The sequence below is a fragment of the Schizosaccharomyces octosporus genome (assembly GCF_000150505.1).
Source record: "Schizosaccharomyces octosporus yFS286 unplaced genomic scaffold supercont6.2, whole genome shotgun sequence".
Taxonomy (NCBI): Eukaryota; Fungi; Ascomycota; class Schizosaccharomycetes; order Schizosaccharomycetales; family Schizosaccharomycetaceae; genus Schizosaccharomyces; species Schizosaccharomyces octosporus.
The window spans coordinates 3,371,832-3,384,059 of NW_013185620.1; the positions used below are offsets into that span (position 1 = coordinate 3,371,832).

General features: G+C 37.3%; 6 protein-coding genes across 6 annotated transcripts; 3 read left to right on the top strand and 3 right to left on the bottom strand.

Annotated features, from left to right (window-relative positions):
* Window positions 1–179: 179 nt before the first annotated feature.
* Window positions 180–1,292, bottom strand: SOCG_00936 (delta-1-pyrroline-5-carboxylate reductase). The gene has a single exon (XM_013163356.1). It carries the CDS (start codon window positions 1,184–1,186, stop codon window positions 338–340), a length of 849 nt encoding a protein of 282 aa, XP_013018810.1. The 5' UTR covers window positions 1,187–1,292; the 3' UTR covers window positions 180–337.
* Window positions 187–2,558, top strand: SOCG_00937 (DNA-directed RNA polymerase II complex subunit Rpb9). The gene is made up of 5 exons (XM_013163357.1): window positions 187–1,695; window positions 1,753–1,819; window positions 1,955–2,004; window positions 2,064–2,196; window positions 2,247–2,558. The coding sequence occupies exons 1-5, from the start codon at window positions 1,655–1,657 to the stop codon at window positions 2,295–2,297; spliced, it is 342 nt and encodes a 113-aa protein (XP_013018811.1). The 5' UTR covers window positions 187–1,654; the 3' UTR covers window positions 2,298–2,558.
* Window positions 2,492–5,288, top strand: SOCG_00938 (medial ring protein Mid2). The gene has a single exon (XM_013163358.1). The coding sequence runs from the start codon at window positions 2,713–2,715 to the stop codon at window positions 4,852–4,854; it is 2,142 nt and encodes a 713-aa protein (XP_013018812.1). The 5' UTR covers window positions 2,492–2,712; the 3' UTR covers window positions 4,855–5,288.
* Window positions 5,289–6,312: 1,024 nt separating this feature from the next.
* On the top strand, window positions 6,313–8,757 carry SOCG_00939 (stress activated MAP kinase interacting protein Sin1). Its single transcript, XM_013163359.1, has 3 exons — window positions 6,313–6,511; window positions 6,576–8,432; window positions 8,476–8,757. Exons 1-3 carry the CDS (start codon window positions 6,489–6,491, stop codon window positions 8,564–8,566), a joined length of 1,971 nt encoding a protein of 656 aa, XP_013018813.1. The 5' UTR covers window positions 6,313–6,488; the 3' UTR covers window positions 8,567–8,757.
* Window positions 8,349–10,349, bottom strand: SOCG_00940 (transcription factor TFIIE alpha subunit). The gene is made up of 4 exons (XM_013163360.1): window positions 10,050–10,349; window positions 9,910–10,005; window positions 9,731–9,872; window positions 8,349–9,588 (listed from the first exon to the last, which is right to left on the bottom strand). The coding sequence occupies exons 1-4, from the start codon at window positions 10,154–10,156 to the stop codon at window positions 8,629–8,631; spliced, it is 1,305 nt and encodes a 434-aa protein (XP_013018814.1). The 5' UTR covers window positions 10,157–10,349; the 3' UTR covers window positions 8,349–8,628.
* On the bottom strand, window positions 10,301–11,946 carry SOCG_00941 (WD repeat protein). Its single transcript, XM_013163361.1, has 5 exons — window positions 11,698–11,946; window positions 11,540–11,640; window positions 11,393–11,481; window positions 11,248–11,339; window positions 10,301–11,199 (listed from the first exon to the last, which is right to left on the bottom strand). The coding sequence occupies exons 1-5, from the start codon at window positions 11,810–11,812 to the stop codon at window positions 10,499–10,501; spliced, it is 1,098 nt and encodes a 365-aa protein (XP_013018815.1). The 5' UTR covers window positions 11,813–11,946; the 3' UTR covers window positions 10,301–10,498.
* Between the last annotated feature and the right edge of the window lie 282 nt (window positions 11,947–12,228).

Genomic DNA, 12,228 nt, shown 5'->3' on the forward strand with positions numbered 1-12,228 from the left:
AAGTAAAGTCCTATTCTTATTAAAAAGAAGTTCAAAGAGTAAAACAAAATTAAAACTACCTAATTGCAAAAAGACTTCTGTTTACCGCCGTATGGAAGGGAAGTTGTGAATATTAGTTATCAGTCTTCGTCGACGGTCTTTGTTTATTTTTGGGGATGAAACAAGAAACAACAAGAAATTACAATTCAACTACAACCAAAGGAAGCACAAATAGTATTTCTATGCTTTATTTATACTATAAAAAATTTACGTGCATTAGTATTAGCATATAGAAATAATAGACAAGTGGCAAGGAACGGTAAAAGATGAGGAAGAAACGAAGCTTAGTCAAGAATGATTATTTTCCTAAACCAGAGGCAGTCTTAGTGGCTTGTTCAATACCACGAGCAATTGTACTACGGATTTTTCCGTCTTCCAATGCCAACAATCCGCTAATCGTACACCCAGCTGGAGTAGAAACGTCGTTACGAATCTTTGCAGGGTGTTGACCTTGTAAAACCATTTGTCCGGTACCAACCATGGTTTGGGCGGCAAGTTCCTGAGCCTGTGCAAAGGGAATTCCCATCATAACACCACCATCAGTCATGGCTTCAATCATGGTAGCAACAAAGGCGGGTCCACTACCACACATGGCAGTAGCAGCATCAATGAGTTTTTCAGGAAGCTTCATAGTACGTCCAATTCCGTTAAATACCCATTCAGCAAATTCCACATCTGCCTCCGTAGCATTGGGAGCAGGACAAAGCACACTCATACTTTCACGGATGCGACTAGCGGTGTTGGGCATGATACGAATAATACGAGTGCTGTCGTCCAACAAAGTCTTTAAGGAATCAATTGTTTTACCGGCCAAAATTGATAAGATCAACTTTCCTTTTAATGCCTCCTTCATGCCTGGAGCACTTAATACCTCTTCAGCACCTTGAGGCTTGCAACTAAGCAACAAAACGTCGCTTGCTTTCGCCTTTTGAACATTTTCTTCAGCGGTGACGGAAATTCCAACCGTTTCACCAAACAGCTTTTCAATATCACGGGCTTCTTGAGCAAACTTTACACAAGCATAGAATCTATCGGGAACCGATACATTCTTAGAGACTTGCTGATCTTGCTCTTTGATGGAGTCGAAGATACCGGTCAAAAGGGCTTTGCCCATAGTGCCGCATCCGAGCACACAAAATCCTGACATATTAATTTCTTTTATATTCTTCTTCTACTAGTTTGCCCTTAATAAACTCAGCAACGGTAGAAAGAGACTAGTACATTTTATCTTTGATTTGTTTGATATATCATCAATTAATGTGACTCGTTGAGTTTCCTATTGTGCTTTATCGAATGCTACTGTACATTCGTTAAATTATTGAGTTTCTGTGGTTATCCTATTAATATATGATAATATTATATATTGATAAATTTCAAGTTTTAGAAGCACGAGTTGTTTTATACTCATTATACATATATTTTTTTTACTTAAAAAGAGATTTCTTGAGTGAAATGTGAAACATTGAACCTATAGGGATCGAAAAGAAGTCATCACGAAGTGTTGGTAGTTGACGCATTCATTTTCGACACACTCTCTACGACACACAACGTCTGGTTTGCGAAAAGCTTGAGTTATAGGACTTTTTTCTTTCTTTTGTATTTTCTTATTAAAAATATGTCAAATTTTCAATATTGTATTGAGTGTAATAACATGCTGTACGGTTATTCCAAGTTAATATTTGGCAACAAGATTTAACCAAGAAAAATTGTTAGATATCCAAGAGAAGATAAAGTGACAAGAATCCTTCGATTAGCATGTAGAAATTGCGACTATTCAGAGGTAAGTTATTCATTTTTCTTGGTACAATTATATGCAGTTTCTTGATATCTTGTTTGTTGGAGTACAAGAGTCGATTTTATGTCGATTGAAGTCTTATGGTAACACATATGTATTTGAAACTAACTGTTTTTTAAGGTTGCAGCCACTAGCAAGGTCTATCGACATGAGTTGATGACATCGAATGTGTATGTACATGCTCTTACATACAGAACACAATTACAGAATTACTAACATTATAATAAAGCGAAGGTCTTCATTTCTCTCAAGATGCTGCTACTGATTACACTCTTCCACGGACTGAAAAAGAATGTCCTCGTTGTCACCATCAGGAAGCCGTTTTTTACCAGATGCATTCCCGTCGTGGTGATTCAAGAATGGTATGTTATTTTTATCACTTTCAATTTTGTTCGGGTAACTAACTTTGTAGACATTGGTATACGTATGCGCAGGTTGCGGTTTTGCGTACGAGGATCAATAATTCATGAAATCACCTTACAAAAAAAGTGTTTCTTAGGAATTACGGATAGTTTACGAGCCGTTTACGTTGGTATCATTTGTTATGCTGACCTTTTTAACTTCCTTTCATACTACGATACTGGTTTGATTGATAGGACCAGCCACCTAAAGCGAATATCGATTCACCAGCCACCTGGTGACATACCCCTTCGTTCTTTATAATGACCCTTCCCTCCTTTCCTTTCTATATTCGAAGAATATTTTTTGTACATTTCAAAAAATAAGGATCAAAGGCCGTCGTTTTGTCCATCTTTTGTTACCATTTAAAACTTTCGTCTTATTCTTTGATTGACGAACAAAAGAAAAAAGAAAATAATACTTGCATTAAGTTTCTTATCCGGGCGTGCCGTATTGAAAGCCTTTGATTCTTTATTAAGATGAGTGTAGGTGCTGTTGAACAAAGCCAACATGCCAAATCATATTTGGCTGATATTCACAGAGCCCTTAGGATACCGTCTCCTATACCTAGCAGCGACTACGAGGGCTCGGACTACGCCTCGAGTCTGGTTTCCCTGTCAAGAAAAAACACGATGAGAGATTTTGGGAAGGAACAAAGCAATGTTTCTTCCATTTCTGCATCTGTTGACGATACAGACGAGGCAGAGGAAAACGACAGCTTTGCTTACGATCAGGGCCGTCTCAGCCCAAGCTTCAATGACAATGACATCTCGAATATGTCTGGAGGGGACGAAAAGTCACCCAGGTCCTCCATCAACTCACTCCCCAGTCTCAGTATTTCTCAGAATCTTGAAACTCTCTCTAATACACACTCTCGGAGCAATTCCAAATCCAGTACGACTTCGGCTCATTCGTCTGCTACTCAAAGATCGCACATCTCAATGCAATGCAAAAGCCCTTACTCTAATAAAAGCTTCGACAGTTTGATAATACCCAAAAAAAATCCAGCACGCTCAATGAGCAATACCACGACTAATGCTTCAAAAGAATTAATACGAGATAATTCTAATACCACATCCGATAATGCCCGATCGCAATCTCCGATGAACTACAATTTAGAGTCCCCAATTCAACATACCCACTCCCCTTCTGATTCAAGCTTTTCCAACAGTATTGTCAGCAGCGTCAGCGATATAGTAGGAACTGGAAATCCAGTAAGCAGTATTGCCTCTTTTGGATTTTCTGATGATTCCTACTCTTTTCAAGAAGTCCGTACGCCCCATGTATCCGACGAAGAAACGAACCCTCAAGAAAACAGGACTGATATTTTTCGGTCGAATTCTATTGATGAAGAAGAGAACCCAATATCATCCATGGAATCATCAATGCGTTCTCAAGAGTTTTCTTTGGATGACGATAATCACCTAGCCCTACTTCCTAAAGTCATGTCTTTACCCGATCCGAGATTTACGAACGTGTTGTCGGCTTTTGATGCATTGACTAGGAAATATTTGCTTAGAGAGAATTCTAAAGTTGTTCATGCAACAAGCAATGAAGGATTTTTACCTCCATCTAGACGTGTTGTGGATTCATGTTTCATGCCTGCTAGAGATGATTCTGTCTACAGCCGATACTCCTTATCTTCCCGAAATATGCAAGGTAGAGGCCGACTTTACGTTCGTTTGGAAGGGATCCGAAACTTGACAATTCCTCTCGCCTCTGGTGTAACTACAAACTTCACATACGAGCTTAGCGGTATTAAAGGTACTGCTCCTTGGAAGCCTTTGCATACTACTACAAGCATAGAGAAGGAATACATTTTTGATGAATCTTCGGATCCTTTTATCGTTTGGAATTTAAGAGCAAAATATGAACCTCCTAAAACGCGTTCTCGTTCCGGTTTAGGAAAGGTATTCTCGACAAGCCGACGCAAATCTGCTATTATGGATCCAGTTTCAGAGGCTTTACACGGTTATGTTCTGAAAGATGGAACTTTTGGTGAACTCTCTTTAGATGTTGATTCAATTAGTCGAAGTGCTCTTGGTAGGTGCCAGTCCATGATGGTCCCAATCATCGATAAGTGGATTGTTGATCCTACAGTGCGTGATGCGAAGCCTTCTTCGCGAAAGGTAGGTGACATGATGGTTCATGTCTTTGCTCTACCTACTTTACCCGTTTCTCCTAGCGAACTCCCTTCTTCGATAGAGGCCGCTATGGAAGATTTGAAACTTGCAGAATGGGATCGCACATTGTTGTGCGATGGTTACTTATGCCAGCAAGGAGGAGACTGTCCTTATTGGCGTCGTCGCTATTTCCAATTAATTGGATCGAAACTTGTGGCCTTTCAACCTTTTACGAAGACACGTCGTGCAACAATTGAGCTTTCTGAAGCCACCCATATTGTTGATGACAATCACTACAGTGATGAGGAAGAATTGGAAGGATATTTATATTTCGAAACCGGATTCAGAATTATTTTCAAAAACTCGGACTATATTGATTTCTACGCTGAAACAGTTGAAGAGAAAGAAGAGTGGATGTCTACACTTCGCCAGTATTTGGGCCAGTGTGCTCGCGTTCGCAAGAAGTGGACGAAAGCTTTTCTTTCTTTAACGGTTTAGAGAATGTGCTGACGCGGAATGGGCGAAAGTTTGAGAATATAATTGCATTTTTTGGACTAGATATTTAAGCATTTTTTACATATATTGGAATCACCTTTGTTTTACTTTTTCTTTGTTGTGTTGAAGTTTTTATTGCATTGTGTATTGCGCTTGAGCTGATATTAATGTTACGTTACGTTTTGATCCACATTGCTGACTCGGCTGTCTACTTTTGCATATAATTGTTACAGTTGTCCTCGTTTTGTCTAAGTTAATACTTCATACTGCGGGCCTTAGAAAGTATCATGGGAATTTTTGTTAAAAAGTCGAACAGCTTGTACATAACGTTAGTTTTGTTTTGTTTTTTTTTTTTATATTATTAATTAGATTATTTGAAGATGACGGATGTCTTAGAAATATCAACAATATCAATAAATATATTTGCATACGTTTTATTTTAAATGCGTTACTTTCCAAGAAATACCTGTAAAAACTAACCAAGGATCTCATCAGTTTGTAGTCTTCGATGGATTTTCGAGCACCGTTATATTCCATGAGTGAGTCAACTGTTACATTTTGTAGATGGGTTTCTTTTACAAATGAGTCTTGTAACAACCCCGTCGAAGTCACAAAGATAATAATTGTTACAGATTCTTCGTTCACACCTAAAACTAGCAAAAAAATAATATTGTTAACAAGTTGATTTGTTTATAAGGATGTAAACAAACAAGCAAATTGAAGGAGATTGTTACTTTCCGCGTGACTCGACACTGCGTAAGCAATGCAAAGTTTCTTGCAGAAGCATCAGATACGAGCGAAAAAGTAGAGATGCAGAGTAATTCTTATGCTTTGTATTCATCACTTTCAATTACTTTCTTTTCACTTAGTTGCTTGTACTCTGTCGTTCATCATCAATCATAGTGATTGAAATTGGTTATGAATTAACCATAAATTTACATTCTTTATTACTTCTCTTTCCAACAGCGATGAGATAATATGACTTTTAGAATTAGATATATAGACTTATAGCTATTCTATTAAATGTAGGAATATTATTGTTATGTTTGCTTCATTAGAGAGACGTAATTTCACCTCATATACAAACAGATTGCCTTTCGCATTTTTTTTTAGAAGAGTCTCTATTAAAGAAATTTAGATATAGCTTCAAGTTTCCTATGTTAATTGCTAACCATTCTATAATGAAATTATGACACGTCTAACAATTTAATTACCTTAATGATGCTAAATTTTTTCAGTCCATTGGAAGATTATGCATTGATTACCCAGTACCGTCAGACATTACTACTACAGATATATGAAACGTGGTTTGAATTGTATTTACAAGTAGTCAACTTTCCGTTTTTTAACAAAATACCATATTCATTACTTTGTTTACTTTTTGAAATACAGTATTTAATAGCATTATTTTAATTCTACATATCGTAGTATAGCACTTCGAAATAATAAATATAATGCTAACAAAGTACATCTCGGGACGGTATTATTTCTCAGGTGCAAGCATTACGGACCTATGCTTAAGTCAAAATCTTAGCCAAAGCCCACTACTTTCTAGTTTTAGGGCCTGCTAATTAAAGCATGTTTAACCTCGAAAAATTAAATTTCAATTACAATTGTAACTCTAAAGCGTCGTGAACATGGAATTAACTCAAGAGAAGGAGTAAGTAGTACAGACTTATCCATATTCATAACGGTCCAAAGATGTTGACATTGTTTATTATTAGGCTTCTAATTTTCCTTCTACGGATGCAATATTATCGAACATCCCATAGTCCGGTGGATGAAAAAGTAGTTGCAGCGGATATACCGAAAGTCCCGCAATTGAGAAAGTATCAGAATTTACTAGGCAAAAGCTATTCATTCAGAGACTTACCGTTAGAGAGTCCTCCGATTCTTGCCAGTGAGTTTACAGCTTCCTTGGAAAAAACTTCAGGAAACAGGGAAAACGCGAGTCGGAACTTGAAAGACGGTCCCGACATTAATTCGAATTTTGAAGACTCAGATTATGCGGTTTCAGATTTCTCAGGGTTTTCGGATATGGTTGGCCACGAAAATCCTTGTTTATTTTCCTTTACCAAGGTTCCAATGCGAAGGAATACACGTTCAGAGAGTGAAGATAATCTAAACCAAGCACAGAAAAATACCAGAAAAGGTATGGAAAGCCAGCTATCGCACGAAAAGAACTGTAAACCGAAATTGGATAATAATCAAGCAGTTTCTCGGTTCAGCAGCCTGTCATCCGAATATGAGCGGGTCCTGAATTCATCTTCAGATGAATCTTTACAAATTAGTGATGGAGAGATAGGTATATATACTTACCAAAATCCAATTAAAAATGAGGAGGAGGAAACTGAATTCGGATCTTTTGAAAAATCACGAGAGCAGGTCGATAATGATGCATTAAGAAAAGTTCCGAGTATTGTAAAGCAGCCTGAATCTGCTTTGCGGAAGCTTTTTGAAAACGCAAATTCTTCAACTCAACAAAATCCTTTAGCAGATAATTTTGCAGGGTTTTCTGGGCGTGCTGAACCAAATCCATTAAGATTAAAAATATACTGTCCTTTCAGCGAAAATGCTTCCCAGCCAATGCACGTTGAGTTGCGACAAAGTATCTTAGTATTTGAGGCGATAGGCTATATTCTTTTTGAGTATATAAGTCAAAGTATCATGCCATTAATAGAAGACGAAGCGCAGAATCCAAATTATTGGAACTTGCGTATTGTAGAAGATGACGGAGAACTGGATGATGATTTCCCTGCTTTGGATCGCACTGGGCCCCTAGCAAAGTTTTCCTTTGATGCATTTGCCTTGGTAAAAGCTACGAATGCTCAAATAAAAGAGAATCAAAGCGCATTTCCGTTCGTTTCGGCTAAGAAAACGTTGGCTCCTGTTTCTGATGATGAACATCTGCACGTACGTAATTTAAGTTCTACTTCAAACAACTCTCATAAAGTTGGGGAAAGTGATAAGGACATATTTAACTCCATGCATGCTGTGCAAATCCGATTATATCCTTACGGGGAAAGTTCCCGCTTCTGTAAGGTTGAGGTTTCAAAAAATACACGATTTGCTATGGTCTTGAATCAAGTTTGCTGGATGAAACAACTGGAACGTTTTAAGTACACACTGCGAATTGCCGATTCAAATGTTACTCTTCCTTTAGATAAAACCTTTCAATCAATTGATGGTTTTCCGACTCTGGAGTTGGTGAAAAAGAAAATGAGGGATAAAAAGGGACCTGGTCTTCCGGTAAGTACTCCCTCTCCAGAAGAGTCTACCTATAATTCTACAAAAAAAGAATACTTTCCACCAGCATATAATGCTGCGGACATTATGTCTAGTAACACTTATCAAGAATTTATTGTTTGGAAACGTCAGCCTGTCTCATTTATGGGACGACACGAACGATTACTCGCTATTGACGGCGAATATATACACATAATGCCTTCGGAATCTCGAAACATTTTTGAAACGCCCAAGACAACTAGCATTCATGTTGGGTCAATAATTATCTGCAAACAATCGAAAAAATCGCCTTGTAATTTTAAATTGATTATATCTAGAAACAGAGAAACAAAAAGGTAAGACTTAACAATTACGTTCTAACTATACTAACACATCTAGATACGATTTCGAGGTTCTATCATCACTGGAAGCTGCGGTTATCGTTACTAGAATTCGGACACTAATGAGTGCTATAGCCAGAAACAATTAAAGGTGGGTTTTTATATTTAGACTGGAGAATTTATGAATATTTTGGGGATTTATGAGTAATGACTAAACATCTTCGAAGTCTGCGTCGTCCTCATCATCATCCTCGTTTTCTTCGTTGATATCATTTATAATGACATGTTTTGCTTTTGTATCATCATTTGAATTAAGCGGTTCAAAATTTTCTGTATGTAAGGAATAATTATTAGCCGAGGTATCTTCCGTTTTTGTTTTTTTAGAGTCATCAGAGTTGGTAGCATTTAGATCATCTTGTTTTCTTTTTACTTGATTAGTTGGTGAAGTAGATGGCAGGTTTGGAACATCCTCAAATTCCTCATCTTCATCTTCATCATCAACAATATTAACACTTGGTTCTTGTTGTGTGTCCGAGCTCTGTTTCTTAGCACGAAGACTTGCATAGTAAGCGTCCAATGCAGACTTTTCAGTACTGAAATCCTTCTTTTTGTCATCCTTTTCTTCCACTACTTCTGAAGAATTGTTGCTGTAATTAACGTTTTTAGCACCTACTCTGGTAATTCCACCAGATATTGTAGACATTGCATGCCATTCAGGAACAGTATTTTGTAAAGCAGCAGCTTGTTTGTCCATATTCTTGGCGCGAACATCCTCTGCAGACTCTGCCTCCGTTGAGAAATCAACAGTAATCGAAGGAGAAGAAGTAGCATTACGTAGATCAGCGCTGGATTTAGGAATGCTCTGAGAAGCACTCGTTTGATTCTCTATTGATATAGGAACAGCTCTCTCAAGCGCAGTTTGGAAGTTGTTTTGAGGCACAACTGTCTCATCTACTTGTTTTAAAGCCTCGATAATTTTACTGACTTGACCCATTAAACGTCCCAAACGCTTTTGACTAGACATCATTTCTGCGCTTTCTTCATCATCCTTTAATTCTGTAGCACAATCACTACATAAGAAAGTACCTTCCGGTGTCACCAAGGATAACACGTCTAAGCTGGAATACTTTTTCTGACAAAACGGACAGACATAACCCTTTGAATCAAAATCCTATCCTGGTTAATATACTAAAAGCAAAAGGAGAACTTCAGTTCCCGAAGGAATAAACCATTGTCCTTGTAGTTACAAGGCATAGAATTCATTTTAACATAAAGTAACAATGAAAAAAAGTAAGGCCAATGGCACAACTTACACTACGCATCCTGTCTTCCACGGTTTTCACCAATTGATGCATACGCCACTTGATGCTATCGATCGTGAAGCAATAATCAATATAAAAGTATGTAGTCTGAATTTGTCTTTGTTGTCCTTCTTTCACTTCTGCCCTACTCTGACTATTCTCAGTTAGAAGCCTAAAAACGATTGCCTTACATTGCCAATAAACGATCTTCCCTAAGTTTACCCGCGAGGAAACGGCATTCTTTGATGGGAATTCCCATCAATATAGCTGTTTGCTCATCAGTTAGACTATTAAAGTTGTTAGGATTGTCTAAAAGTGAAATGAAACATACGCAGAGTGTCTCAAAACTGCATCCATAAAAATGATATGCCGAGTCTCGTAGAAAGCCCGCATGATCATTTTTATTAGTCTTTGCACAACCTCTGGTGCACTTGACATTATTTATTTTGAAAATTAAGGAAAATTGGGTATAAGACGCGACTTTGCACAGGTCGAAGTTTTTCCTGCGGCAGTATGGTTTTGTTTAAATCCTTTAGAATATTATGTACGCTTTAACGTATATGTACAAAAGAGTTAAGTGAATTTAAATATTAGAATTTACATTTCTTCAAATTTTGTATGCAAAAGAAAGTGATATTGTTCAATAAAGTGCTCATTACCATAAGGAGAGGCAATTGAAGAATGTTTAAGTTATTTCATTTCATTTTTCTTTTGTTTTTATCCTCTAATAATCAAAAACAGTTTTAAATTATGAGAAAAATATGGTAAACCGTGCAGAAGTTAAAGTGAACCATCGGCTTCCAAGACATAATCGTAACAATAATTAGCATGAGACATAATCTGTTCATCAGGTTGCGTTATTTCATGAATAGTTAGACGTAGTCTTTGATATGCAGCGTCGCTATAGCAGATGATCAAAGTCATCTCATCAAGCCAATGAAGAAGAACGGGACTCGACTGATACAATGGGATTCTCCAATGGGCACGTTTTCCACTGTCAATCAGCTTTAACATTTTCCTTTTCCAATGGGTCTGTCGGCGAGATTCATTTCTGGGCGACAGTAATTCATGTACATCCTGTGGATCGGGGTTTGGAGGCTTTATGCTCCTCTTGGTATTAGGACTCCCATGCAACGAGAATACATGTAGCGTCTCTTTTGTGCTGGCACAAGCCAAAAGTAATTCATCAGGAGAAAATGACAATTGATTAATTGACGCATATTGATAGCCCCTTCGAAACTCGGATACTTTTTCTCCTGTTTCTGCATTCCATACTCTTATAAGGGTACCGGAAGAAGAGGAAGAGGCAATTTTGGATCCCGATTGAGATATACCTAAGCAGGAAATTTCGCTGTCATGTGCTGAAATAATACTCGTATTGATAAGGTCTTTTAGCAAAAATAGAATCTGAAACTGTCCAATTTTTTTTGACGGAAAAACCACCGCGGTTTTTTCCTTTGTGGTCACCATAGCACATAAACCTAAGTGAATTGGTTAATATGCAAATCTTTCAAAACTGATGAACAAACCTTTGGGGTTCTGAGTGTCTATAGTCCTGACTAATTTCATCGCATGGGTAAAATGATACAAAAAGAGTTTTGAAGTAGTAGCGATAACCAAACTGAGGTTCATTAATATGTTTATCATGTCAAGAGGAGTTTATCCTGCACATACTGTTCACCATTGAACGATAGTCCCTTAATTTCAAAATGTAACTCAAGCTCGCGAACAGGTTTTTCCTTCACATCATCCCAAACAATAAGCTAACAGGAAGCAGGTAAATTAGTTTACTATAAACAAAGCATAAAATGAAAACCTTACCTTGTTTGGTGGATATTTCGGATTGTTCCCACCTCCAACCAACAGTAAAATATTGCTTTTATAAAGCATTTGCACTATCGAAAATCCTTCATTCTTGAATTCTATACCTTGTCAGAAATAAATTCCAGGTATATGGTAGAAAAATGAATTCCCCGTACTTCTTTGAGCTCTGAGCTTTAGAGGATTCAACTGAAAGATTTTGTATCCATTGTCGAGCGAAACAGATAAACATGATGCATCCTGGTTTAATGATATGCTATTTACTTTCACCATCCCAACTTACATTGACCTCTCTTAAGACAAATGGATATGAACACAATTGAACTGTCAAGTTTCTTGAGACTCATATAAACGATACAAACAATATCCTCGATATCCTTATATACAGCTGGAATTATGTCATAACCATAATGTTATTATGAGCATAAAGGTCAGTAAAACAAAGTCTGTCAATGCAGAGAACTAAGTATCTATCAATAGACAATTGCTTTGTTCTTTAAAGAATTTTCATCTGACAAAATCTTGGCTCGATTAGACCAGAAGTCGAACTTCTCAAGCTATGGCAGGCAATCCTTCCCTTATAAGAAGCTCAGCTTTAGCGCTACAATCAATTTTTTTTTTCGATCACAGCATTATCAAATATATAAATGTTTGCTTTCTCTGATCTTGTCTCAATCCCTGTACTCCAT

Coding starts and splice junctions, on each gene's coding strand:
- SOCG_00936 (XM_013163356.1), bottom strand. CDS start 1,186: ATGTCAGGATTTTGTGTGCTCGGATGCGGCACTATGGGCAAAGCCCTT.
- SOCG_00937 (XM_013163357.1), top strand. CDS start 1,655: ATGTCAAATTTTCAATATTGTATTGAGTGTAATAACATGCT. Junction 1,696..1,752: donor ATTGAGTGTAATAACATGCT/GTACGGTTATTC, acceptor AAAAATTGTTAG/ATATCCAAGAGAAGATAAAG. Junction 1,820..1,954: donor GAAATTGCGACTATTCAGAG/GTAAGTTATTCA, acceptor CTGTTTTTTAAG/GTTGCAGCCACTAGCAAGGT.
- SOCG_00938 (XM_013163358.1), top strand. CDS start 2,713: ATGAGTGTAGGTGCTGTTGAACAAAGCCAACATGCCAAATCATATTTG.
- SOCG_00939 (XM_013163359.1), top strand. CDS start 6,489: ATGGAATTAACTCAAGAGAAGGA. Junction 6,512..6,575: donor GAATTAACTCAAGAGAAGGA/GTAAGTAGTACA, acceptor GTTTATTATTAG/GCTTCTAATTTTCCTTCTAC. Junction 8,433..8,475: donor AGAAACAGAGAAACAAAAAG/GTAAGACTTAAC, acceptor TAACACATCTAG/ATACGATTTCGAGGTTCTAT.
- SOCG_00940 (XM_013163360.1), bottom strand. CDS start 10,156: ATGTCAAGTGCACCAGAGGTTGTGCAAAGACTAATAAAAATGATCATG. Junction 9,873..9,909: donor GAAGATCGTTTATTGGCAAT/GTAAGGCAATCG, acceptor AACTGAGAATAG/TCAGAGTAGGGCAGAAGTGA. Junction 9,589..9,730: donor TGGAAGACAGGATGCGTAGT/GTAAGTTGTGCC, acceptor TAACCAGGATAG/GATTTTGATTCAAAGGGTTA.
- SOCG_00941 (XM_013163361.1), bottom strand. CDS start 11,812: ATGGTGAAAGTAAATAGCATATCATTAAACCAGGATGCATCATGTTTA. Junction 11,482..11,539: donor CGAAATATCCACCAAACAAG/GTAAGGTTTTCA, acceptor GCTTCCTGTTAG/CTTATTGTTTGGGATGATGT. Junction 11,200..11,247: donor AGACACTCAGAACCCCAAAG/GTTTGTTCATCA, acceptor CAATTCACTTAG/GTTTATGTGCTATGGTGACC.